We start from the raw sequence: 24,550 nt of genomic DNA, 5'->3' as shown, positions 1-24,550 counted from the left end.
TCCAGGGCTCCCTCAGGACCAGGGTCCAGCAGGCCGCATCCCCGCTCCCCTCCCCCATCTTGTGCTTAGTGAATGGCTGGCGGTGGCCCAGGGGCAGCCCCGTGGCCTCTCCCATCCAGACTTTCCCAGCATGTGGAGTGGTGAAGGCTTAGGAACAGGAATCTGGAGACACGGCCAAAACCGCCATGTGAACTGGATCTAGGCGATCGCCCCGCACACCTCCTTCCGTGTGCTGATGCCAGGGCACCCGCGAGGGGAAGGCCTGCCCAGGGTCACGGTCAAGCCAAGACTGCACACTCAGGACGAGCCCCACTCAGACGAAGCAGGACCAGGGAAATCATGGCGGGGCTCCGGGGCCCTCGCAGCCTCTCTGCTGAGGAATCTCAAAGGGCAGCCCCGTGGCTGCTTCCCACCTCCCTGGGGCCCAGACCGAGAACAGTGGGGCCTTAGTCTGTGGCTCACTGGGACCCCGATCCAGGGCTGACTCTGGCTTTCTCCCAGGGACCCGGCAGGCAGGTGTGGGAACATATGTTCCTCGGGGGGCGGGGAGCTGTCAGAACACGGACGGACCCCCTCCTCTTGCACCCAGCATGGTTGGACAGGGAGAAACAAGCCCATCTGGCACCTGCTGACTAGCTCCCAACAACAGGGGCAGCCAGCAAGGCCACTCAGCAGAGGGCCGGGCCCTTCTAGGGGCCTTACTGGTGCCTGGCAGCTCCCCAAACTAGCACCTGAAGAAGTTTCTGCGCTCTTTCCAAAATGTCTGCCCTCCTGGGGCCTCACCACCTCTGGATACTCCCGCAACCCTGGGCTTGGGCAGCCTCGGCCTTTCAGGAGCCACCTTGGTCAGCAGGCTCAGTTCCCCTTGGTCCCGGGCCATCCCAAAGCTGGGGCACCAAGCCCAGCACAGCCGACCAGCCAAGCCACCTGTGGACCAGAAATGCTGGGGATGGCCAGTGCCTTTTCTAACCTCCCCAGGTGCCAAGAAATAGTACCTTGCCAAGTCCATTTAGAGCGAGCAAGATGCCTCCCACCTTGGGGCCTGTGGCCCTCTCTGAGGCATCACACAATGTGTGTGCCCAGTTGGCTCTGTGTCTGGGTGGTCAAATGCTCGGCATCAAGGACCCCTGCTCTGTGGACTCACACAGCCCTCTCGGGAGCCGGCTCAGTGGGGCAGCGGGCGCCCTGGGCTCAGGAGGACGCCCAAGTGACCCCAGGAATGAGGTTCTCTCTCCCTAGGGAGGGGACAAGCGCTGTGAGAAGCACAGTGTCTGCAGGAATCTGGGGAGATCATTCCACTCCCCTAGGCCTCCAGCCGGCCCAGTCACAGCCTGGCCTGCACGGCGGCCCTAAAAGACATGAGCAGGCAGCGAGGTTCTACAGTCCTGGGGGAGGCACCTCATCCCTCTCCTACTCCTGAGAAATCACACCAAAGGCAGGTCCCTTTCCTTCAGCAAACAAGGTGCAGAGCGGTGGGGCCGGGGGAAGGGGTCAGGGCCGAGCCACGGGCCGCCAGGGCAAGACGGACTCCTGCAGCATATGGTTTCAAGATCTTCCTTGATGCCCAGAACTGGACCATGAAATGAAGTAAACAAGCTCAAGACACTGTCTCTGTCTTATACCCCAGCACCTTGCACCCTCCACAGCCAACAACTGGCTGAGTGCGCCACGGGGGTATACACTTGGTTTTCAGAACTGCTGCTACCATTGGGAAGAACCGTCCGTTTAAATGACAGACCCTGGGGGTCCAGGAGCCATCCTGTGGTGGCAATCAATCAAGATGCTGAGGAAAGGGACCCTTCCTGAACCCTAAGGCTCCCTGGACAAGTGGCCCAAAGGTGGCCCCTTACCCTGTCCTTTCTCGGGTAACACCTCTGACCCTCCCCTAGCAGCCGGGGGAGCAACCCCATCACCGAGCGGCAAACTCTCCAGGGTTGAGTGGCGAACCCCTCAGTTTGCCTTGCCAGCCTCCAGCTTCGGGACAGAAGCTCCTAGGAGGCAGGGAATTCTCAGACCCACATGGAAACCCCTCAGAGCAGAGACAAGGTCGTCAGGCACCAACCTCAACTCCCCGCCAGCACCCCCCAGACCCTGCCAGTTCTGCCTGCCTCCCCACTGCGGCCAGTATGTGGCCTGGCCTCAGTGGGCATGGCTTGCTGCAAGGCAACAGTGGGGCCTACAGTCCCCGACCCCCACATAGCCCCCAGATAAGTATTTCTGGCTTAGCCTCACTGGGCCCTTCTACGCTTCTAAGGCTCCCATGAGTGACCCCACTAAAACCTGTTGACACTTCAGGGGGTGGGGTGTGAGAGGTCTTCCAGCCTCTCTCTGTCCCAAGTACAACCTAAGGATCTAGAAGCAGGACGAGCATGAACTTGGTCTCCTTGAGTGTGATTTGGAGCAAATAGAAAAGAAAGGGAAAAAAGGAGGAGGAAAGTAGAAATGCGAGGTGAAAACCCCAAGAGGACTGGCAGAACCCTCAAACCCAGATGCCACGTGTCTCCTCTGCTAAGTGCTTGTACAACAAACCAACTGCCAAGTCGGCGGCCAAAACAGGGCTTCAGCCCCAGAACTCTCTTCGGGGATAAGAACAACCCCCAGCCATAGCCTCCTGGCACCCAAAGGAGAGCCCGTGAGTGGCCCCTGCCTCCCCTCCTCCAGCAACCACAGCCTCCGTGGGCCAGAGGCCCTACAGGTCAATCCTGAGACGTTTCCATCTGAACCGATGCTCCCGCCCCGGCAGTGTCCCCAGGTGAGTCACACAGGCAGCCCCATCCAGCCTTTAATGAATGAATCTTCGGTTACATGAGAGCAGGGGGGCCACAGGTGTCTCAGGGCATCCACAGCATCGAATCCTTAGGGCAAGGTTATGAGGCGACCCCTCCTGCCAGGCTGGGCAGTACCTGGCGTCCTGCCCCCCCCCATAAGCTGCTATCTGACCTAGGCCCCCTTTCCGGGGGCGGGAACCTGTTGCTGTACAAAAAGCTAATGTGGCTGCGGGAAGGAAGGAGGTAGGCGGTGGGCCTGGCTCCACAGGAAGGCCTGCTCACCCACCAGTGGGGGCACAGGGAGGCGGGCACAGCAGCGTGAACGAGTGCTCCTCTTGTCACCCGAGGTGCAGACCCTATGTCCGTGACACTGACCTACTTTGTCACACAGCAGGGGCTAGGAGACTGAATCACCCGCCACACAGAGCGCCCCCGCGGCTGCACGCACCGACACCAATCAGCCCCTCCGCCCAGCACCTGCCTGGCCCCCGCTCCTGCCCACAGAGCACCACGGGACGTGGGGCCACCAGACACCTCCAGGGGCGAGGCCCGCTGAAGAATTCCCGAAGCGGCTTCTTGGCTCTGCCAGTCACAGATACACAGGGAAAGAATAAAAAGTCTAGAAAAGTCTGGGATTTTAGGGTTTATAAGTTGCCCCTTACCTGCCAGGGGCCTCCCCAAAGGTGCAGGTAAACCAAAAAGGCTCTGTTTAGCTGGCAACGGGCCAGGAACCTGCTGGGTCAGTTTCTTGCCAGCTTCCACGCGTGGGATTGGCAAGAAGCTTTGGGCCGGTGTCTGCTGGCCTCAGCAGGGAGAGGGGAGGGGGTGCCAGGGGGACGGCTCCGTGCTGCCGGGCACAGACAGCTGCCTCAGCACATGGGGGCTCTGGCAGCAGCTGAGGCCAGCAGGGTTCTGCTGGCTTGGTCCCCAGAGAGCCTGAAGGTGACACAGTGGCCAATGCAGGACAGCTCAAGTTGCTGCCCTGCCCAGCACTTTCCAGGACTGATGTCACCTCTAGGAGGTCAAGTAAGCCCCACTGGCAGGGGATGAAACTAGACCAGGAGCCAAGGGCCCAAGATCGCTTCCTCTTGGCAGGTGCCAGGAGCCTCGCTGCCGGCTGTCAGCGAGGACTTACTCGAAGGGTCCCCTTCTGAGCCACAGGAGGGCCTGTAAGTCCCCATTAGCCACACAGACTAGCCTCAGCCTCCCTTATCACCACCTTGAAGGGCAGGGCTCTGGCCACCAGCTCAGGCAGCCTGTGGCACCTGGCTCGGGCAGTCCGTTTGGTCTGCAGTTACCAAGTGTACTCACTGCGTGCTAGGCCCTGGGCCTGGCTCTTCCTTGGACGTCTGATGCCAGGGCCCAGAGCCAGCCCCGAGGCCGCCTGCCCAGCTGCAGGACAGTCAGCTTCTATCTCAGACTGTAATCCCCACCCGGGTCTGGGGCGGCAGGCGGGATGGGCAGTGTTCCCTGCCACGGCTTGGTCTGCGCTGCCCGCTGGGTCAGGAAACTCCTGGCCCACTGACTGAGTTGCCTGGTGCCTAGCTGGCAGCCGGCCAGCTGTCAGCTGGGGGTCCTCAAAGAGGCAGCCAACAGACCCCTGACTCCGCACACCTCTGCCTCCCCACCACACTCCCCCGTCTTTCCTCGTAGGGGGTGAGGCCCCATCCCGTACAAAAAGATCTCACATGGCTGGTGGTGCGGAGGTGCCACTGTCAGTGCCCCTCAGCAAAGGGGTGGCCAGTAATGTCCACTGGGCATAGGGGGGTTGGGTCTTGGCTGAACACTGTGGGGGCCCCTGATACCCCGGACCCCCTTGCCTAGTCTGTTCATATTCCTGCCCCTGGCCAGGACTCAAGCCAGGCAATGCCCTCCCACAGGAGACAAACCCCCTTTTCCTGAGACAGGGACAGATGCAGAGAACGCAGCCGGGGTCAGCGGTAGGGGCAGCAACCAGCATTAATCATCCAATTAAGGCCACTAGAGCAGACCTAAAAGCAGACCCCAGCTCTGTCCCAGGGCTCCAGTCAGTCAGGAGCCGGGATGGAGCTCCACGAGGAGGGGGCAGAGCGGCCGGCAGCCCCCAGCCTCCCTCAGCCCCTCTAAGCAGCCCCTCGAGCTCCCTTGGGCCCCACCCCCCCAGCACCTTTTGGCGGAGCAGCTTGCTGCGCACCCGGCCCCAGAGCCGGGCGCCCGTGTTGGGGGGCCGCTTGCTCCCTGGCTCCTCCAGCTGGTCCAGGCAGCAGCGCTCCAGGGGCTCGCACACCGCCTTCAGGCTACAGTCAGGCTGAGGCAGGACGTCGGTCATGCCGGCAGCCCCGCTGTGGTCCCCAGCGGGTCTGGGACTCGGGAGCGGCACAGGCACCGGGGCGCCGCCGCCGCCGTGGGGAGAGGGAGAGTACAGTGCGCTCAGCCCCCGCCGGCGGGCAGCTACTGGAGTTGGGCTGGGAAGCGCATGGTGAGAGGCTCTGCTTTCTCCTCCCCTCTTGTTCCTCCTCCCAGAGACAGTCGCTGGTGGAGTCCCTGGGCTGGGGCCCTCTCCTTGCCTGCTGGTCCCTGTGCGGCGCCCGAGTGTGTGCGTGCACCACAGACGCCGGCCGGAGCAGCTCGGGGAGGTCCCCGCCTCCACCGAAGGAAGTGACTCAGAGGCACGGAGGCTGCCCCCTCCAAAAAAACCCAACCTCCGGGTTTTAACTCCTGGCAGGCTGGGGCTCCTCCTCACGGACCCTGCCTTTCTCCCTCCAGCCCCTACTAAATAAAGTTTGACAAGCAGCTAAACACAATCCAGTCCCTTCCCCTCTAGGTCCCAGGTTAACCCTTTCACCACCAGGCTGCACCCTGGGGCAGGAGCTGTGTTTGGCCACCAACAACTACCCACCTCATGGGACAGGGTCTGCACTGCCCTGGAGCTCTGCGTCCCAAACCCCGACTCTGCCCCAAGGCAGCTCCCTCAACGCCAGCTCCAAGGTAGGCCAGACAAGCACAGACCAGCCATCAGAACTCCTGTGCAGAATGTAAAGAATAAAGAAGGTGCCCAGAGGGGCAGCCCCAGAAGGAATCAGCCACTATGGGCCCTCTCCTGGGACAGGAGCAAAAAGCCAAGGGTGACATGGTCACCGGTGCCCAGCAAGAAGAGGTGCCCCTCACACGGCCACTTTTAACTGGGGCCCTGCATGCCTCACCCGAAAAGCCCGAGAAAGGCCTGTGCTGCCAGGGGCAGAGGGTGCCGGCTGGCGAAGAGGCCACGCCGGGGGGTGCTTAGCCCGTGCTGGGTGCCTGGGGAGCCAGAGACACACCAACTTGGTTTTGACCATCGAGTTGGAGAATGTTTTAACCAGAGTGAGAAGCGAATCCTTTTGCAAGGTAAGGATACAAACTGGAACACTGGAAACACTTTCAAGTTTTCCAGAGAACAGAGAGAGGCCTGAACCCCAAATGCCTATGGCACACAAACCCGGAGGCGTCCAGGATGTGACACCGTGCAGAGCGAGGCACAGAGTAGGAAGGAAACCAGCCTTTTCATAGTGCCAACCATGAGCCGGGTCCCATGCAAATGGCTATGAGGTGCCTGACTGCACTTAAGTCTCACAACTTTCGTGATGGTGGTGTTATGGTCCCCGTTTTCGAACTGACGAGATTGGGGCTCTGGGAGGTAAACGTCTCCCCTGAGGTCTCGCAGCCGCAGCTGTGCCAGGTTGTCTCCAAAACACTGGGTGCTCACAACCACGGGGCCTCACCAAAGTGTGGCTGGTTCTTGGGATTCAGCAAAAAGATCTGAGTCAGGACACCTTTCGGCTGACCCCAGGGCAGATGGGTCGGAGCACAGAACCAGCCTGTGGCCTCTGGAACACCCCTGCTGGGTCTCAACCAGCACACAGGGCTTGGGGTTTACCATCAGAGACCTTGTGCTGTTCGAGACAGGGGTGTCTTCCCTGCAAATAGCTGAGAACTGATTGCAGCAAGAGCCGTCCTTTCCCGAGAGTTCACTGTGCAACGGTCGCCACACTGAACCTGCACAAAGGTTAACTCACTCGGTGCTCCCCCCACCCCCCGTGCCATCATTAAGTCAGTGCTTGAATTCCTGCCTCCCACCTGAGGAAAAGAAGGACCCTGGGAGGTTGAGCAACATGCCCAAGGCCAGGCCAGGCCAGGCTGTGAGCGGAGGTCTGGCCAATGGCCGAGCTTCTGCCCACACTGCTGTGGCATCCAGTGTGGCAGTATCTGGGCCCACACTGCCTCTGCCTGGGGGAGGGGCCCCTGGGCCCTTCTGGGCTCTGGGTGTGCCTGCAGGGCACCCAGACCAGGCCAACTCCTTCAGGGCCCACAGTCCACACTGCCTTCTGCACAGTGTAGACAGGCCTGGGCGGCCAAGGCTATACAGAACCTCCTCATACCTCAGCCGAGATTGCCCAAAGCCACTGCCAGTAAACAAGGCTGAGCCACACAGCTTTTCCAGCACCTCAAGGGCAAGGGGAAGAGATCTACAGAGGTAGCAACACACCTGTGTCCCCCGCCCAGCTGAGGCCTGGGCCATTCTTCCCGACCCATCCTTGCCTGCCTCTCCCAGGCCACGTGGGTGCCGCCTCTGAAGACAGTCATTCTCCAGCCCCGTGAGAGGCCGGGCAGCTTCCTCACCCTCGCCGCCACAAAACCCATTTCCCCCAGAAAGGCTTTGGGCATCCCTGCAATCATTCCCTCACCCAACTCGTGTCACTCAAGTCGCCCAAGAGGGGCGAGGAGACATGGGCTTAAACTCCTCTCGGCAGAAGGCAGAAAGGCACCCATGCATCGGGCACCTTTTAACTGCACACCTACCCTGCATCACACTCAGATGGACAAAGCACTGTCTTTGCCCTGAAGAAATCCCGGTTTGCCCTGACCAGTGTGGCTCAGATGGTTGAGTGTCATCCTGAAAAATGAAAGGTCACCGGTTTGATTCCCCGTCAGGGCCCATGCCTGGGTTGTGGGTTCAGTCCCCAGTCAGGGTGCATAGGAGAGACTTCTCTTACTCTCTATCTCCCTCTCCCTTTCTCTAAAAATAGACAAAAATACATATAAAAGAAATCTAGCCTTATGCTGCAAGTACAGCACAAATAAAGTGCCATGAAAGTCTAGAGAAAGAGAAATTTCTAGCCCGAGGGAATCAGGGAAGGCTTCCTGAAGGAGTTGGGGGTGTTGGTGTGGTCCAAACAGGGAATGTGGAAGAAGGCCATCCACCCCAGCTTTACTCTGCACCCCTCGGCCAATGCGCACCTGCTGGTTGTGTAACTGGCTGGTAAGGTGCCGTCATCACTGCTGACCACGCTCACCTGCTGCAGACACACGGTCAGCGCTTGGCACCACTGCCTGGTTAACTTCAAAACCGGCGCCTTGCTGGCTTTCTAAGGCCTCTTCTCTCTATCTGGGTCACATTTCCCAGGATGCAGTTTGGGGAATGCTGTGCCCCCCATCCGCAGGTGTGTGGGAGAAGGGGGACAGAATAGATCCTGTTCCCAAAGCTCTAGGCTTGTCTGTCTTAGGAACCCCAGGCTCAATACTCGTCTGGGTAAAGCCAGTTCTGATTGGATGAAAGACGGCCAGCTAGTCTCCATGGTGACATAAGCGCCTTAGCAGATGGGTAGCTGTTAGGAGGCTGTTCCCTTGAGCTGCTCATCTTTCCCTTCCTCCCTTGGGGGCTCTCCTGGGGGGCGGCACAGATTTGCCTTCTCTTCCCCAACTCTGACTCAATCCTTCCTGCCCCTGGTCTGGGAGCACAGGCCACGGGGCGGTGGGTGCAAGACGAACATTCCCAGCAAACTGCTCAAAAGCAGCCATCTGAGTTCTGGTACCTCCACCTGACCATGGACCCGTCTTCATTTTTGCTGAATGGGCTAGGCTAAGGCTGTCCCGGCCACCCAGGAAGTGACCACATCCCCTCCCCCTCTGTCCATCCCTTCCATTCAGCCACACCTGGCAGGAACCGCCTCTGAGGACATGCAAGGCCCCCCGCCCCGGATAAACAGAGCCTGGGTGGTAAGGCTCACACCAACAGACGTCACGGTCTTTGGAATTAAAAACATTCCCCGTAGACTGTCCAGGCGTTTCTCATCCCCTCCCCAGGCTCTCTGCCAGGGGCAGGAGAGGGGCCAACCCTAAGGAGATGCAGGGCGTGACCCTGGGCTGCACCCAGGACCAGCCACCCCGCACACCTATGACTGAGGTAACATCAGGCTACAGAGATGAGCAGCGGCACAAGGGAGGAGAAAAAGGTCAGTGAGGAATATATGCAGCCTGAGATGCGTGGGCGGGAGAGGCAGGGGTTGCCACGGGTTCTGCTTTGGTGGCAGCTGGGGACAGGGAAAGAAGGCTCTTTCTCAGAACTTTGGGACGCTGCTGCCACTTCCCTGGAGTGACCTCCTTTTCCCAATGGAATGACTTTCATCTTCCCTCAGCCCAGGCCAGAACCCTGGTTCTCTGTCCCTGTCCTCAATCAAATGACACTGAGACAGGAAAAGGGGTTTCTGAGTGACCAGCTAGGCCAAGGCCACAGGCTGCCCAGTGAGGACAGTCTGGAGTGAGGGGGGAAGGGAGAGCCCCGACAGGCCACCCAGAGAGTCTGGGTGTTGGAGCTGGGAGCCAAGGCTGGGGTACCGAGGGTGAGGCCTGGGAAGGCCGTGGTCGGGGTCCACCAAACACGTTCTTTCCCAGTCCCTGGGAACAGCATGGAGCAGGCCCTGAGGGAGCAGGGCTGGGGGGCAAAGTGGAAGAGGGTGGGGTGGGGCGGGGGACGGGGGTGTGTGAGCTGCTGGGGGGGGGGGGGTGGCACGTCCCAGGGGCACTGGGGAGACAGGCGTAGGAGAGCCCCTTGCAGATGGCTGGCTGTGACCCCTGCGTCCCCAACGTGTGTTTGCACCCTGCTCTGTGCAAACAGAAGCTAATTCTGAAGCTAATCTGGACCTGGGCATGGACGGGCAGAGCTCTTTGAAGGAGGAGAAAGTAAAACAAGACCCCTCTTTGTTTTTCTCCCTACCTAACCTCCCAAGAATCTGCCGGGTTCAAGGCCTGCCTTAGGCCCGAAGACAGGAACTTTGCTCAACGTCACTGAGCAACCGATGGCAGAACTGAGCCTTGAAACGATGTTTTCACTTGTCTATTCATTCCTCTGTCCTTCCCTGAATAGACCCCCCCCCCACTATCGCCAGGAGGGGAGGACCTTGAACAGGCCATAGTCTAACTCAGCCAAACGGAGCCCTGGCTGCATCCCCACTGACCCGCTGCTCTAAGGAGGTGACTACCAGTGATGAGGGTCTCTTTTGCAGCCCGGCCCCAACTCCCAGCGTCTGGACCCTGCAGCTAAACAGCTGTGTGTGGAGATGTGGTTCTCCAAGCTCTGGAACCTTGACTCTGTAGATAAGTGGCTACTGGTGGCCTTACAGGGATGCCCAGGGTGGGGGTGGGGAACAGGCTCCAAGGTGGACCCAAGGTTCAAGGTGTGCATGGAGTTAGGACAGGGGCAGCAAAAAGGAGAAGCTGGCTGCTCTCCAGCCCAGACCCAGCCTGCCAAGGTGTGCCGAGACCCTGCTCCCGCCCCAAAGGCCCTCGCCTGCTCACAGCTCAGGGCAGAGCACGGCTGCTCCCCACGCAGGCGCCCTCTGCATGCCCCACCCCCACGGGCTTCCCTCAGGTGCCGGGAGGCTCTAGACCGGCCGCAGAGGCTGCAACTGCCCCAGAGCCCGCACACTGCAGAGGGGCTGTCTTGAGGCATGTCCCTGGCAGCCCCAGTGATTCTCATGGCACGCTGGTCACGGAGTAGGATGGAAAACCCACCTGAGCCTTTGGGAACAGCGTGCTTATGGAAAACAAACCCACCCAGGAGCACAGTGCGCACAGCCCACCCGCCGCGTGTCCATCCGTTCCTTCCCAGCACGACTCATGGACACAATTAGGGCCAGACCAATGCCTGGGGCGCCCTGGCTGCTGGCCTGCCCCTCCCTGCCGGGTATGGCGGAGTCTCCCAGCACAGCCAGAGGCCAAATCGAAGGGGGCGCTGAAGCACAGGCCAGGGGCTGAAGACTCAGCCTCGGGCAGGAGGGTGTGAAAGGCCCACGGAGCCTCCGTGCTGCCTTCTGTCTCCGTTATTAGGTAACTTCGCCACTCAACTGAAACTCCAAGGGAAGAGCAGAAAGCTCCTGGCTGCCAGGGAACTGGGCCACAAGTCCCGCCCGGTCACTGGGGACTCGGCAGCCACTTTCTCTCTCTGGGCTCAGTTTGCACACCTGCCAAAACAGGAGCTTGGACCAGACAAAGAGTCATCTTTTTTTTTTTTTTTAAACCGAAAAGAACACCCCTCACCTTTCTTCCCAAGTGAAATCTAATGCCAAAGTCTCCCTGCCTGCCAATCAGATAAAAGCAGAGAGCGAGGTCCCCGGCTGAAGGAGGGATACGGAACCTATCGGCCCACGCCCACGCCGCCTCTGCCCACCACCTCCTGCCTTGGGTGCTTCGGGTCCCTCCCAGTGATCCATCCCCAAGCTCTGCAGGCAGAGCCTGAAGGCCCTGACCCTCCTTTCGGCTGTGAGCAGTCCCGATGGACAGTCCCCATGAGAATGGCTGTTTCCCCGGACCACAGCCACTGGGGCTGGCTCTGCCTCAGGGTGGAGCAGGCGTGGAGGCGGGAAGCTCAGGGGCTTTCTAAAGGGAACTTCCTGGGTGAAACTCCCATGTCACCTGACTTCTCTCTCTGCTTTGGGAAAACTCTGGGCCTCGGCTTCACTGGTGTGCGTTCCCCTCGGTGGCCTTATAATGGGAAGACATTCACGGCATCTACTCAGTCAGGCAGGTGTCTTCTCAATCACCTTGGCCCCAAAGCCAGAGCAGCTCAGCTCTTAAACCCCCAAGGTTATGGTCAGGCTGTACCCATCCCAGCCCCTGGGGAGGAAGGAGGCTGCACCTGGGGGGTTAGACCCTTGCCAAGGGCCACCACTGTCTACGCCCGTCAGTGCTACGGCAAAGGCTGGGCTACCAGTGAGGGGCCCCGGCAGGCCCCGCGGGCAGGCCCCCATAGCAAGGCGTTGGCAGGCCCCAGCTAAAGCGCCCTCCACCCCCAAATCCACATTCAGCCTCAGCCCTCAGTCAGGGGGGTCCCCGGCAATTCCCCTACTGAGTCCTTTCCTCAAAGGTTTTGGAGAAGAAAAAAGTTGAAAGTGGACATCCTCAGGGACCATTTTTTCCCCTGATTTCTAGGAGGATGACACTGCAGCGCCCCCTACAGGGAGGTTAGGCATCCTGAGCATGTACCGTTCCCTGTGTAGACTCACATAACACGCAGGCGCTTGAAGAGGACGCCTCAGGCCACCCTGCTGTAACGTAGTGGAGCTGGGACCAAAGCTGGGTCACCTGCCGGAGTGGAGGGGCCCCGAGTCTCAGGGCTGAAGGTCCTGGAGCAGCCTCTCTGCCTGTCACCCACCCTCAGAGGTGGGCGGGGTGCAGGCAACAAGCCTGCCTGCCAAGGTGGCAATTCCAGATGGGGCAGGAGGGAGAGAGGGGCCTCGAGCCTCCATTTGCTTCGCACTGAATGCTCCCTGTCTCTGGAACCCAGTGAGCAAAGGCCAGGCTTCCCGAATCAGGAACACCTGGGAGAGATGGCTCAGTGGGACGAGGGAGGTTCTGCTCCAGTTTGGGAAAACCTCTGGACAGCAGGGGGGCTCTGTCGGGGCCCCTGCCCCTGGCTTTCCCCCAACCTGCTGCCCGCATCCAAGTATAACCGGGGCAGCATGGAGACCTGCCTTGAGGACGGGCAGCAGGTGGGGTGCAGGAGGACAAATGGTCTGAAACAGCTGGGGTGGGCGGGGTCAGGGCAGGACAATGGCTCCAGTCACCCAGGCCACAGGGAGGAGGTGGTGCCTGGGACAGGGAGGGGCCAGTCCTGGTGATGGCCCTGCCCCTTCTCCATGGGCCCCTGGGCTTGTACCGTGGTGAGGACGGCCCATGAGGGCATGCTGAGAGCAGCAGGGAGGTAAAACTGAACTCTAGAGGCAGACGCTCCCCCTGGCTGTGCACATCTGGCCCAGGTCGGGGGAGGGAAGGGGTCCATCTTCCAGAGAAGAGGCTGGAAAGCCATGGCCAGTGTGGCCAATTTGGTGTCCTGGGCAGGGAGCTGCCTGGGGCCATGAGGTGCCAGGCTGGGGGTTATGGGAAGAGCCCTCTGGCCAGCTGCGTGGGCCAATGCTTTCTCACAGCTGCTGCCCCCTCCTCCCCCACACCCTGGTCAAAACCAGGCTATTCCTGGGGGCCAGGGACAGCTGGGGTCAGTATACCCTAAAGGACACATGGGCAAAGACATCAAGGACCCAGGTTACTGCCCATCATTCCACCAGGGGAGGGACCAAGCACCTCTGGTACCAGTGCTGGACCAGAACTGGAAGGGGCTTTGGGTTAAGCAGGCCAACGCCCCAGAGCTTCGGCTCCTGGGGCAGTAAAGCTGGCACGCCTGGCCCTCAAACAGGGATAGCAGACCCCTCCGGAGCCAGAGGGAGGGACCTAGAGTCGGGGAGCCATCAACTGCAGCCCGAGCAGGCTCCTGACCCTCCCTCACTCTGGGCCTCCTGACTCTGCAGAGTGACCGAGACCAGCAGCAGCTCCCGGGCAACAACGCCCGTGTTTCCAGCTCCTCTGGCTCTGCGCTAGGACTGATTGCACCGAGCTGCGCCAAGCTGAGTTCTACAAGGAGGAGGCAAGCCCAGAGCTGCTTAGCCCTGGGAGCCAAGGCAGGAAAACCCTGGCAGGCAGGCAACAGGGCCCTAACCTTGACCTCCCTGTCCACTCTGATGTCAGTTCAACTAAGCTGTTTGATTCCATCTGCATAAAAAAAGACCTGACCTAACCAGCCACAGGCCCAAACTCAGGGGTCACTTGCAGGTAACAGCCTTTGGGGGTGGGGCTGCTGGACAAGCTGCCCCCAGAACTCCTGCGGAAATCAGAAGATGGAAATCAGAAGACGGTCAAAAGGCTGCGCTGACTGAGCCAGGCCCCGGGCTGCGTGGGCTTTCATGCTCAGCATTCATCACAGCCCATTTCACAGGCGAGGAAAGGGAGGCTCAGAGAGGTAACCCATCCCATTCTCCCCAGGAGTGAATGAAGAAAGCTGGACTCTCAGCCCCAGACCTGTCTGGGTCAAAGCTGTGGAACGAAAGCCCTGGCTGGTGTAGCTCAGTGGATTGAGCGCAGGCCTGCGAACCAGAGACCGCGGTTCGATTCCCCGTCAGGGCACATGCCTGGGTTGCAGGCCGGTTCCCTGCAGGCCAACTCCCAGCAGGGGACACACAAAAGGCAACCATACATTGATGTTTCTCTCCCTCTCTCCTTCCCCTCTAAAGATAATTAAATAAATAAAATCTTTAAAAACAAAAAACAAAAACAAAAAAAAGCTGTGGAACGACCAGAATTCTCTCCTGTTTGCTTTACTGCCACCACATGCTCCACAGGAGAAGAGGACCCATAAGCCAGCGACACAGGGGTGGGCATGTCACTGCTCTGACCAGCCCTCTGAGCTGCGTTCCGTCCTTGGAGCCTCACAACAAGCTATTGATGGAGGCAGAGCGGCGACAACTAGCCCCATTTAACAGAGGCAGAAACAGGCCCCTCAGCCCAGTGCTCTTCCCTGTGCTGGGGGACCCAGACTCCACGCTCACAACACCCAAACAGAGATGGGGGGAGGGCGGACAAGGGAGCTGAGGAAAGGAGGGCCAAGGACTCAGGTGCACGGGCGCGGTTTCTTCCCCACAACTAGAAGTGAACGGTGACCAGCGTGCTCTGGGGCTGCGGGGCCCTGCTCTCTCGTTCGGGCTGGAGAGAGAGGAGCAATTGGGGGTTGGGAGAGAAGGGAGGACACCCCAAGGTCTGGGGAGAAGGTCCTGAAATCTCCATCCTCAGAGACCAGGCTCTTTCTCTCCAAGAAAGTCTAAGGTGGAAATGCCCCCCCAACATCTGTGACAGACGAATAAGCAAATGGAATGTGGTAGACACATACAACGTTACTCAGCCTTAAAAAGGAAGGAAATTCTGACGCATGCCACACGGAGGAACCTTAAAGACACCATGTGAAGTGAAACAGCTGGTCACACACAAACACTGTGTGATCCCACCTCTGTGAGGCCCCTGGAGGGGTCGGACCCACAGAGACAGGAGGTGGGACGGCGGCTGCCCCAGGGGGCGGGGAGTCATCTCAGGGGCAGCATTTCAGCTGGAGACGGACGGCGGTGGCGGTCACACGACAGCCTGCGTGTGCCTAATGACCCTGGACTGCACGCCCAGACATTGCTAAGACGGTGAACTTACTGGTACGCACGCCTCACAACAACCGAAAAACAAAGGGAGAGGGTCTAGATATTCAGATTTGCCGACCTGGGCTCTGTGGACACTCCCAGTAGCCAGAGTTTCATTTCTAATAGCCCTGACCCCTCCACGCTTCCAAGTGGACAGGTCAAGAAAGGCAAAGAAGTTACCCCCCCCCCCTTCAGACACAAGAGCCAAGCTTCAGAAGGGAAAGCTTCCATCAGGCCTGAACTTGGTAACAGGGTGAAGGCATGCTCCCATCCTGGAGCTGGGACAGCTGGGACTTCCTTGCAGGCCTGGACCCCTGCCCTCTCCCACCCCGGGGTCTTGAGTACTCCCATGCAGGGAGGGCTGCCCCTGGAAGGCTCCTAGGAAAGAGAAGGTACCTCCCACTCTGGGGGTGGGGGCAGGGAATAGAGTTGAGGGGGGCACTTCAGGCTGTGGCTGAGCTAGGAATGACGGAGCAGGAACCCGGAGACACTCTTCTGGCTTAGGTACTCTCAGGTGTTGGTGGCAGGACCTGAGCGGTGAGGTCCTCGGGAAGAGCTCTGCCCTCTGGCCCCGCCAGCCAACAAGGGCTAGACCCTGGGAATATGCTAATCAGCCAGTAGGTGGGTCCCAGCTGGGAACAGCACATCTGGAGCCTAGAGCAGCGGTGGTTGGAAATAGACTGGGATAAACACACAGCAGTTCCCCAGGGCCAGCGAGGCAAGGAGGGGGGAGGGGTGCCTTCGGCCTGAGCTGTTTCAGGGCCAGGCAGGGGTGGGGCAGCGAGGAGGAGGAGGCGGGCAGGGGTGGAGGGGGGTTAGGAGCGTGGCCTGGATAGAGAACTGAGGCGCAGCCCCTTAGGTCTGGGGAAGAAAGGGAGGATTCCTGAGCCTGGAGGAGAAAGGCGCAGAGCTGGGGGGATCTAACATTAAATTTGTAGTGACGAAGGACAAACCCCTGAGGGCCACACACGGACGTCCAAGTCTGCCCTGGCCCCTCTAGGGGGTTTTCATGCACTCATCCGCTCAGCAGCTGACCAAGTGTGACCCACCTGGCTGGGTCCCTGAATTTGGAGCCGGTGCCATGTGACTGTGGCAATGTCACCCCCTTTCTGTTCTGTTTTCTTCTCCCCAAAAAACAAGATGGGATTAAACATCCTGTAGGATTCCTTCTTGCCTAAAACCCTCTTCTTTTATTTATTCATCCTTCATTTTCCCCCTTACTTTCCTGCTCACAAGCTCTCCTGATCAGGGCAGGGGGGCTCCCTGAATTCCTGGGGACACCCCCGGTGCGTTGTTCCTGCTTCGCTGTTCCCGGACGCCCACCCGCTCCCCTCGGCTGAGCTGGGGGCTGCCACCTCGCCAGAAAAACAAAGAGCCTCAAAACAGCGAGTCACGGGCTGGTCACTGTGGAAAATCGACTCTGATAAAGCATAGGAAGTACTTTTGACATTGTAACACAGAAGGTAATTATAAAGACTACATACAGCCCTTGAAAAAAGGGGGTTTATGATGATCTGGGAAAACAGGGAAAACACAAAATACACCCTGTGATTAAAACTATACAAAATTCTGTATGCTCAAGGAAGGGGAGAAGGCACAAAGCAAAACGGCCATTTCACAGGAGCGGGAGCGGGATGGTCGGTGATTATGTTTCAATCTACGGTTACTGCGATCTTCTCTCCAATACAAACATTGCTTTTGGAATTTAAAAAACACAGTGCTCTCAAATCCCTCTTGCTCCACCTCCTCCTGGAAGCCTCCCTCACCCAGCCCAGGAGGCTCTTTCCTTCTCTGAATCCCCCTGGCACAGGCTTCCTCTCACAATGAAGGGGCGTGGGGACCAGAGGGCAGCAGCAGAGGCCAGGCCTGGGTCTGGTCTGGGACTGCCCCCAGCCCTGGCTGCCCTGCCCTTAATCCTTCACGTCTCAGGTTTCGTATCTGTGAAACTGCGATGACTTTCCAACCGCGCAGTGCCCTCTGACGGTCCCTGGAGACAGCGCTGTGAGCATCAGCCCAGTGTGGGCTCAGTCGGCTCTCTGATCTATGTGATCACCATCGTTACTGCCGTCTTGCCTTGTTCTTTAGTGACTTGAAATATGCTGATGTCCTTGTCTTCCAATCTGGCAGTCGATTCCTTGAGACCACGCATGCCCCTACACTGCTGGAAACCGCCAGTTTGCGCAGGGCGCTGGGCAATGGCACGGGAAGGCCCCGCCCCCTGGCTCTTCTTCATGCTCGATTCCCTCCAGAAATGTTCCCTGCCCATTGGTAAGAGGACTCCAGGCAGGAGAAGCCTGAGGCTCACCTTATGCCATAAAGCAGGGCACTGGGGGGCGAGGGACACACCACCCTGACTCCCCTGCCAGGCTGCCCGGGAGGCCAGAGCATTCACCCAGGCTGGGAGGTTCCCAGGTGAAGGCCTGGGACACAGGGACATGGCACAAAGGACAGAGCTCGGCCCTCCCTGTGCACTCTCAGCAGACACACCCCGGACTTAGTGAGCTATCTGTAAAATGGGGAGGATACGGCTGTCGTTCTCCTTGCAGACCTGTTGTGAGGGTCACAAGATATCGCTGGGAAAGGGACTCCGAGAACAGAGCAGTGGGACAGACGTGTTGGTAACTAGCACTACCCTCTGTCACTGAGGGCCGCCCCACCCCACCGCCACCCGCGCTCCAGGTGCCCTCGCCCCCCCACTGCCCATCCAACAAACTTGGGAGGGAGACTCATATGGGGACAAATGCCTGCACCTTAGGAAATAAGACCCCTGGATGTTCTCTGGAGGGCTGAGCCAGAGGGGCTTGGAAAGAGGCGGGGAAGGAAGGCAGCAAGGGTAGGCCTTGTCTTCAGGCCACCTGAACGCCCCCAAGGACTCGGGCCCCGCTGCAAGGCCACCTTCAGCTCCATCCATGGCGCCTGCTGAAGGGGAGCAGAACCAATTGCCAGATCCCCTTCCCTGGACACGTGACAGGAAAGGAGGTGGCAGCGGGCTGTGGGAACAGGCTGTCCCAGGGCTCTGTGGGGCCAGGTCATGTGGGAATGGCTGGGTGCAGGCCCTCTCCGCAGCCTGGTCATCCTGGCTGTCTCTGAGGACAGTCACGGGGTGATCAGCACTTTACAAGGCACAGCCCTGCCCTGGTGAGGACCTCCCTCCCCCTCCCCAGTTCACTGGAAGGCCAGGAAGAAGGGAAGAAGGCTCCGACCCCCGAGATGCACCAAGGCTGCACCTGGGGGTGGGGGGTGGAGCACTGGGGGACTTCAAAGCCCTCCAGGGGACGCCAGCTCTGAACTGGCCGCTCACAGGCCCAGGTCAGCTGGCAGCAGGAAGGTTTGTGTTTCTTTTAATATCAACTCGCAGGCATTTAACATTCCTCGAAGCTTAAACACAGAAACATTCTCCTTACCAGACTGTGCTTTCTGCTCTGCCAAACATAACCTGGCTTCCTCCCCTTCCCCCACGGCCTCCATCTGCTCCTGTCTCCAAGATGTAACGATTTATAGTATTTCCCCTGGGGCTGGGGCTGCTGATAGAAGTGAGGAGGAGGAGGCAGTAGGGCTGAAGCGCAGGTGGGCAACGCCATCATGGAGCCCTGGAATCCGGTTCTGGAGGGGCCAGGGCCCAGGGGACGTGCTGAGTTGGCTGTGCCGGACGCTCTTTTTAAGTCTTCTATCCCACAGCCACCGATGGCCTGGGGCACATGGCAAGCTGATCCTGCGTCTTGGCTGGGTATCTCCTGGGGCCAGGTGGGCCAGCCCAGACCCTGGTCCCTGCCGGTCACTCCTGCTAGCCCACGAGTGTGGAGATGAAACCCCCACTCCTTACCCCTGCAGGAAGTAGGCTCCCAGGACTGAATTTAGAGAGCTTTCGCTCTTTGGCCCCCATTTCTTAAATAATGAATAAAATAATGAAGGACTGACTTATGGTTGCCTGGCAACACCATCTCCCTGGAGACAGTGCTGAAGACTGGGGCACAGGTCCCACAGTGTCAGGAAAAGATGTGCTCAGGAACTTGGGGTGACATGAGGCAGATGGCCAGGGCCCCACCAAATGGAGCCACCCCCCTTCAAACATTAGAGCCTGAGACAGACTGGGGGAGCAGGCGGCCCACGCAGGTCCCCAAGGGGCCATGCTACAAGAACACACAGCCAGGAGCCAGATCCCAAACTCCAAAGCCTCAGCAAAGGATCAGAGAACAAATGCTTCCTGCAAAAAAAGAAGCTCGCTTTCAGCTTGCTGCTCCCAGATCCCATCCGATGTGACCATTAACAAGCCCAGAACACCCAGTCCCGCGGCTCAGGCCCAGGGCGTACCAGTCACTGTTTCCCTCCGTGTCACGGTCACAGAATCTGCCCTCAAATTGGGCCACCCTGTGTCAAAAGCGTGAGGCCACACGAGGTGGCAGTGCAGTTTGGATGGCTTCACGCCTGCCCCTGTCTGCACCCTCTTCACAGGTAAGTGAACAGCACCGCCTTCAAAACTGGAAGAATTTCCAGAGACATGGGCTACAAACAAGAACCCTCTCCCCACATACATGAACAGAGCACCAAGAAACACAGCCGAGGCAGGTACACCCTGAAACTGACCCAGGACCTGCTCTTGCCGATACCCAGAGCCGACGGTAAGCCTGTGAATGCCAGAGAGAGGGGAGTAAGGCCCAGCGACCCCAGTGACAAGTCAGAGTCGCCCTCAGCAGGCCAGCAGGCCCTCAGCCCGTCCAGTGGCTGGCGGGCGCCTTCCTCCAAGCCCTCAGCGCGGTGCTCCTGGAAAAGCCACCCACAGACTGGAGTCGGGAAAGTGCAGACAAAGGGAGCTGACATCCCCCAGTCCATCCTGCGGGAGTGTGGACGAGCCACCTGAGCCAGGTGCAGAAGCCCGAGGAGCCAGGCGTACACGGCTGTCTGGGGCTAGAACAGGACGTCACCTCTAGCAGGGGAGAACCACCACACAGGGGAGCTTTTCTCAAACCAGCCTAGAGCCCAAGTCACGAAAGGCCAAGCACCTTGACCACAAAGGCAAGTGACAAAGACGCCTTCTGAAGTGGCATCACCGCCCGGCAGCTCCCCGAGCCCTGCCTTAGTGCCCTGGCCGCACAAGGGCCCTCACCTGGATCTGCCCTTTGCCCATGATCTTGTCCACGATCTCGTTGTTGTCCTTGTTGACCTTGGTCTTATCGTAGCACTTCTCGTAGCACAGGATCCTCAGGGACTGAGAGCCCTCCAGCTCAATCTCAAACTCCTGAGGAAAGACGGAATAAGCACCTCTGAAGCGGGAGACGTGGACCCCAGCAGGCGGGGGTCCGACTTCGCAAGGCTGAGAAGCGGGGGGGAGAAGGGCCCGCAGGACCCCGCCCCGAGGCATGGGGCAGCACGCTCAGCTCCAGGGCACTGAGGGAGGGGAGTCTGGGGCCTGGGCTGAAACCCCGCGAAGGGACACAAACACGGGATCAGGAGTCAAAGGAGCAGGGGTGAGGGCAGAGGGGTTAGAAGGGCAGGGCTGGCCCAGCCACCCCAGCCAGCAGGACTTGAGCACAGGGAGGGGGTGGGACGGTTGGGGACAAGCTCAGGGGTCCCTTGGGGACAGCTCCCTCCACTCACCTCATCCCACTTGGGCTCTGTCGTGTCCCGAAACACCCTGGTTTTGGCTTTGCTGACAAAATAGCCAAAGGAATCCACCTCCAGGGTACAGTACAGGTCTGTGGGGGGATGGGCAGACACAGTGAGACCCGAGGAAAAGGGGCTTAATGTGCCTGGCCCTCCCAACACCCTGAGGGGGCTGCCCTGGGAGCCTGGCCTCCTCACTCTCAGCACTCCCCCGAGGCGGTGCGGCCCTCCTGCCTCCTTCGCCAGTGCCCAGCCAGGCTGGTCTCCTCCCTGAAGGTGTCCAGCTGTCCCTGTGAGGGCCCCTGCTGTCCCTTCATCCCTGACCTTTGCCTCCTCACCACTGAGGCCTCATGCCACGTCTTCATTGGCCACGCTGACCGAGGAGATACCCTGCCCACCTCCCCACTGACCCCAGGTCCCTTCACAGGGCATGACTAGCGTTGGAGGTGGGAGCCTCCCGAGGGCATCTGGCCTCTGGGGGCAGAACACTGGCGTAACGCTGGCGGAACCCCAGCCGCTGAGGTGACCAAAAGTGCAGCCCCACCCCAACAACTCCGGTTGGTGTTGTTTTCTTCACAGCACTCAGCTTCAACTGAAGTCGTCTTTTCTCTTTCTGGTCTCCCCTCCCCCTTCACTATATCAGTGCCACACGGGCAGAAGCCTGGTGTTGTTAGCCACCGTACGCTCCGTACTAAGAGCTGGGCGTGCACATGGCAGACAAGACCTACTAGAAAGCTGGTAGTTTCTCCCCACTTGCCAGATGAGAAAACTGAGTCACAGAGAGACAAAGGGACTTAATGCCACACAGGATCAGAAACCCAGGGCTCCTGACTCTTCTCTCTCTCGACCAGCCCCATGTGGGGTGAATGAACGGAGCTCTTACCACCCCCTCAGTGCTTCAGGTAACCACGTAGTGGAAAGCTGGGACTGGGGGTGGGGCAGCTTTCCCCAGTCTGTTCATTTTGAATCATGACCTTTAAGGCTGAAAATTTTCTCCCGTCTACCCTGAGACCTAGCCAACCAGGCCCCTGGCCCTCCACAAATCCGCATGTTCCCTCTGTGGCTGGGACCCTGGCAGCTTCCTTCCCCTCACAACGGGAACTACCAAGGTTGTTTTTCAGGGTAATGTGTGTGTTGTGGGGGGGTGGCTTTGGGGCACTACAGCCAACCCTTTGCAGCAGGAATCAAGGGGCAAAGGGCAGAGGTCAGAGGGCGCGCATACAGCTTAGGCCCCAGAGTTGGCCAGCCGGGGTTTTCCACGAGAATGGAGATGCAGCTGCCCCCAAGTTGCCTCTAGCTGGGTGTGACACAGCAGATATAACTGCGTATCGGGGTGCACGAGGATGTGGGTGCAGATTAAAGGTGAACAACACCAAAGGCCCGAAGCATCCAGGCTCTGCCAGATCCGACTACAGGTCTGGGCAGCTGGGAGATGGAGGGGCAGGCACGGCTGGTGCATGGGGAAAGAGGGAAGGCTCCGGAGTCAGACTGTCTGGGTTCAAATCCGAGCTCTGCTCAAGCCCCCAGCCTCTCGGATGGCTTTCATCTGCACAACGGGAGCAATCGTGGTGCCTGCACCCTCGGCCTGACTGCGCAGCTGTAGTGAGCTCACTAGGACAAGAAGCCACTCTGGACACGCACTCACAGGTCCCAACCCCACAAGTCAGAAGGAACATCCGAGCCAGTTGGAGGGAAGAAGACAGGCTGAACATGAGCAGAGATGTCGCAGCGGCTCACCCCATGTTTAACCACTCAGGCCCATCCTGGCCGCCATGAAACAGAGAGAGGAGGAAGGGCGAGACACCCGAGCACCATGGAACTGGGAGGCGCCCGGCCCAGCCGCCGACTCAGGTGGGTGGGACAGCTCTGTGGAGCTTACGAACCAGAAATATTCCTGGGCGGTGCCCCCCACCCCACGCAGAAGGGGATTCCGTGGGCCTGGGGAGGGCCCAGGAGGCTGCCACGGGTACACCCAGCACAGTGCAAGTGATGTGTGCGGAGGTCCCGGCTGCCCTGAGAGGGATGATGCTCTGAAGCGAAGGGCGTAGGCTTTGGCGGCTTTGGCAGCAGAAGACTCGGATCCTACTCCACCACCCACGTGACCTGCCTGTGCCGCCTGGGAACATCCAGGTGGCCCCGGAGCCTCCGCTTCTTCATGTGTAAAATGCGAATGGTGTCAGTGAACTCAGCGGGAAGCCAGGAAGATCAGAGCAAGTCACACACCGGAGAAAGCTGTGACACACCAGGGCACGTCCCCACAGTGGCCACATTTATGTCATTTCCCCAGTGCCTAGTAAGGTGCCCAGGCACACAGTAGGTGTCTGGAAAGTAACTGCTTAGCTCAGCATTTCTGAGCTCTTATTCATCCAGCAAGAAAGGACACGTGGTTCTGCCCTCTAAGAACTCGCAGGGGAGAAGCAAATTTGAAGTGACAGAGTAGTATGACAGGTCCCGTAAGCACAGTTTGCCTGGGGAGATGGGAACACAGAGTGAGGAGGAGGATGAACTCCAGAACTTGGGCTTCCCACACACGTTTATTGAATGTCTGTGAGCCGACGGCACGGCCTCTGCACAGTGCTCTGCCTGGGGAGAGGCCAAGGGCAGACCGCACCCACCAGTGAGGAAGAGGAGGGAGTGGGAAGGGGCTGGTGGAGAGGAGCCCTGGGTTTCTGATCCTGTGTGATGTTAAGTCCCTTTATCTCTCTGTGACTCAGTTTTCTCATCTGGCAAATGGGGAGGAACTATCACCTGTCTAACTGACTCACAAACTCCTGTAGGAGAAAAACTAGGTCAAAAGCGTAACTGTATCTTGTGAACCGCCAACAACTGCACAGACTTAGTGGGTGATGACGAAGAAGGGAGAAGGTGGTGTGTGGCGGTGTGCCGCCTTGCACACACGCGGTCAGTCATACTGCAGCCTGCTCTTAGGTCAGTGTCAACAAGGGTGATCCCTTCTATGGAGACAGAAGCTGAGGTTTCAGAAAGGTCAGGAGAGTTGGCCCAGGTCACACAGCTTGTGATCAGGAGATGTGAGTCCAGGAATTCAGCAGACTTGGAGACAAGGGGCAGAACAACGCCCCCGCCCACAGGAGCTAGTTCCTAGCCTTTCGGGGCACACCCCACATCTCTAGGCAGCGGCAGGGCCCCAGCCCGACAGGCCAGAGCAGAGCAAGGGGGCAGTGGGAGGCCCCATGCGATGNGAAGAAGGGAGAAGGTGGTGTGTGGCGGTGTGCCCGCCTTGCACACACGCGGTCGGTCATACTGCAGCCTGCTCTTAGGTCAGTGTCAACAAGGGTGATCACTTCTATGGAGACAGAAGCTGAGGTTTCAGAAAGGTCAGGAGAGTTGGCCCAGGTCACACAGCTTGTGATCAGGAGATGTGAGTCCAGGAATTCAGCAGACTTGGAGACAAGGGGCAGAACAACGCCCCCGCCCACAGGAGCTAGTTCCTAGCCTTTCGGGGCACACCCCACATCTCTAGGCAGCGGCAGGGCCCCAGCCCGACAGGCCAGAGCAGAGCAAGGGGGCAGTGGGAGGCCCCATGCGATGGGTCCACGAGGACTTTCCGGGACAGGATGAACAAAGGCTCACCAGCCTCTTCCTAGGGCTGGTTGTCAGGGACACTTACTTGCTGACTGCTTGAACCCCTTGGCAGAGTGGACGATGACATGAAGGAAGCCATAGAGCCCTGGAGACTCGTCATCTGCAAGAGAGCAAAGCCCCCAGGGTAGGGGTGGTGAGTCGCTTAGGATCTGAGACACAGCAGGAGCCTAGGTCTGACAGCACCACCTGGTGGCCAGATGAAGAAGTTTCCAGAGCCCACTGCTTCCAGGACCATGGGCTGGTGTCCCTTCGCCCTCCACTCAGCCTAGCAGGCCA

At 59.2% G+C, this 24,550-nt stretch overlaps 1 protein-coding gene across 5 annotated transcripts in view; it reads right to left on the bottom strand.

The window, feature by feature from the left end:
* The window catches only part of ABR (ABR activator of RhoGEF and GTPase), a 174,481-nt gene that overhangs the window by 17,097 nt on the left and 132,834 nt on the right, over positions 1-24,550 (bottom strand). For 4 of the 5 annotated variants that reach the window (XM_037070144.1, XM_037070147.1, XM_037070145.1 and 1 more), the window contains 3 exons: positions 24,300-24,374; positions 20,666-20,763; positions 20,175-20,306 (listed from right to left, as the gene is read on the bottom strand). In XM_037070144.1, coding sequence (XP_036926039.1) covers positions 20,175-20,306; positions 20,666-20,763; positions 24,300-24,374 — 305 coding nt within the window. Of the gene's footprint in view, positions 1-4,914; positions 5,364-20,174; positions 20,307-20,665; positions 20,764-24,299; positions 24,375-24,550 lie in introns of those variants that run through there. The other variant, XM_037070148.1, reaches the window with a different exon arrangement.

This window comes from Sturnira hondurensis, unplaced genomic scaffold, assembly GCF_014824575.4.
Source record: "Sturnira hondurensis isolate 20B ecotype Veracruz unplaced genomic scaffold, ASM1482457v3 Scaffold0018728, whole genome shotgun sequence".
NCBI classification, from domain to species: Eukaryota; Metazoa; Chordata; class Mammalia; order Chiroptera; family Phyllostomidae; genus Sturnira; species Sturnira hondurensis.
Note: the sequence above shows the minus strand (reverse complement) of the source record. Positions and strands in the feature narration are given on the sequence as shown.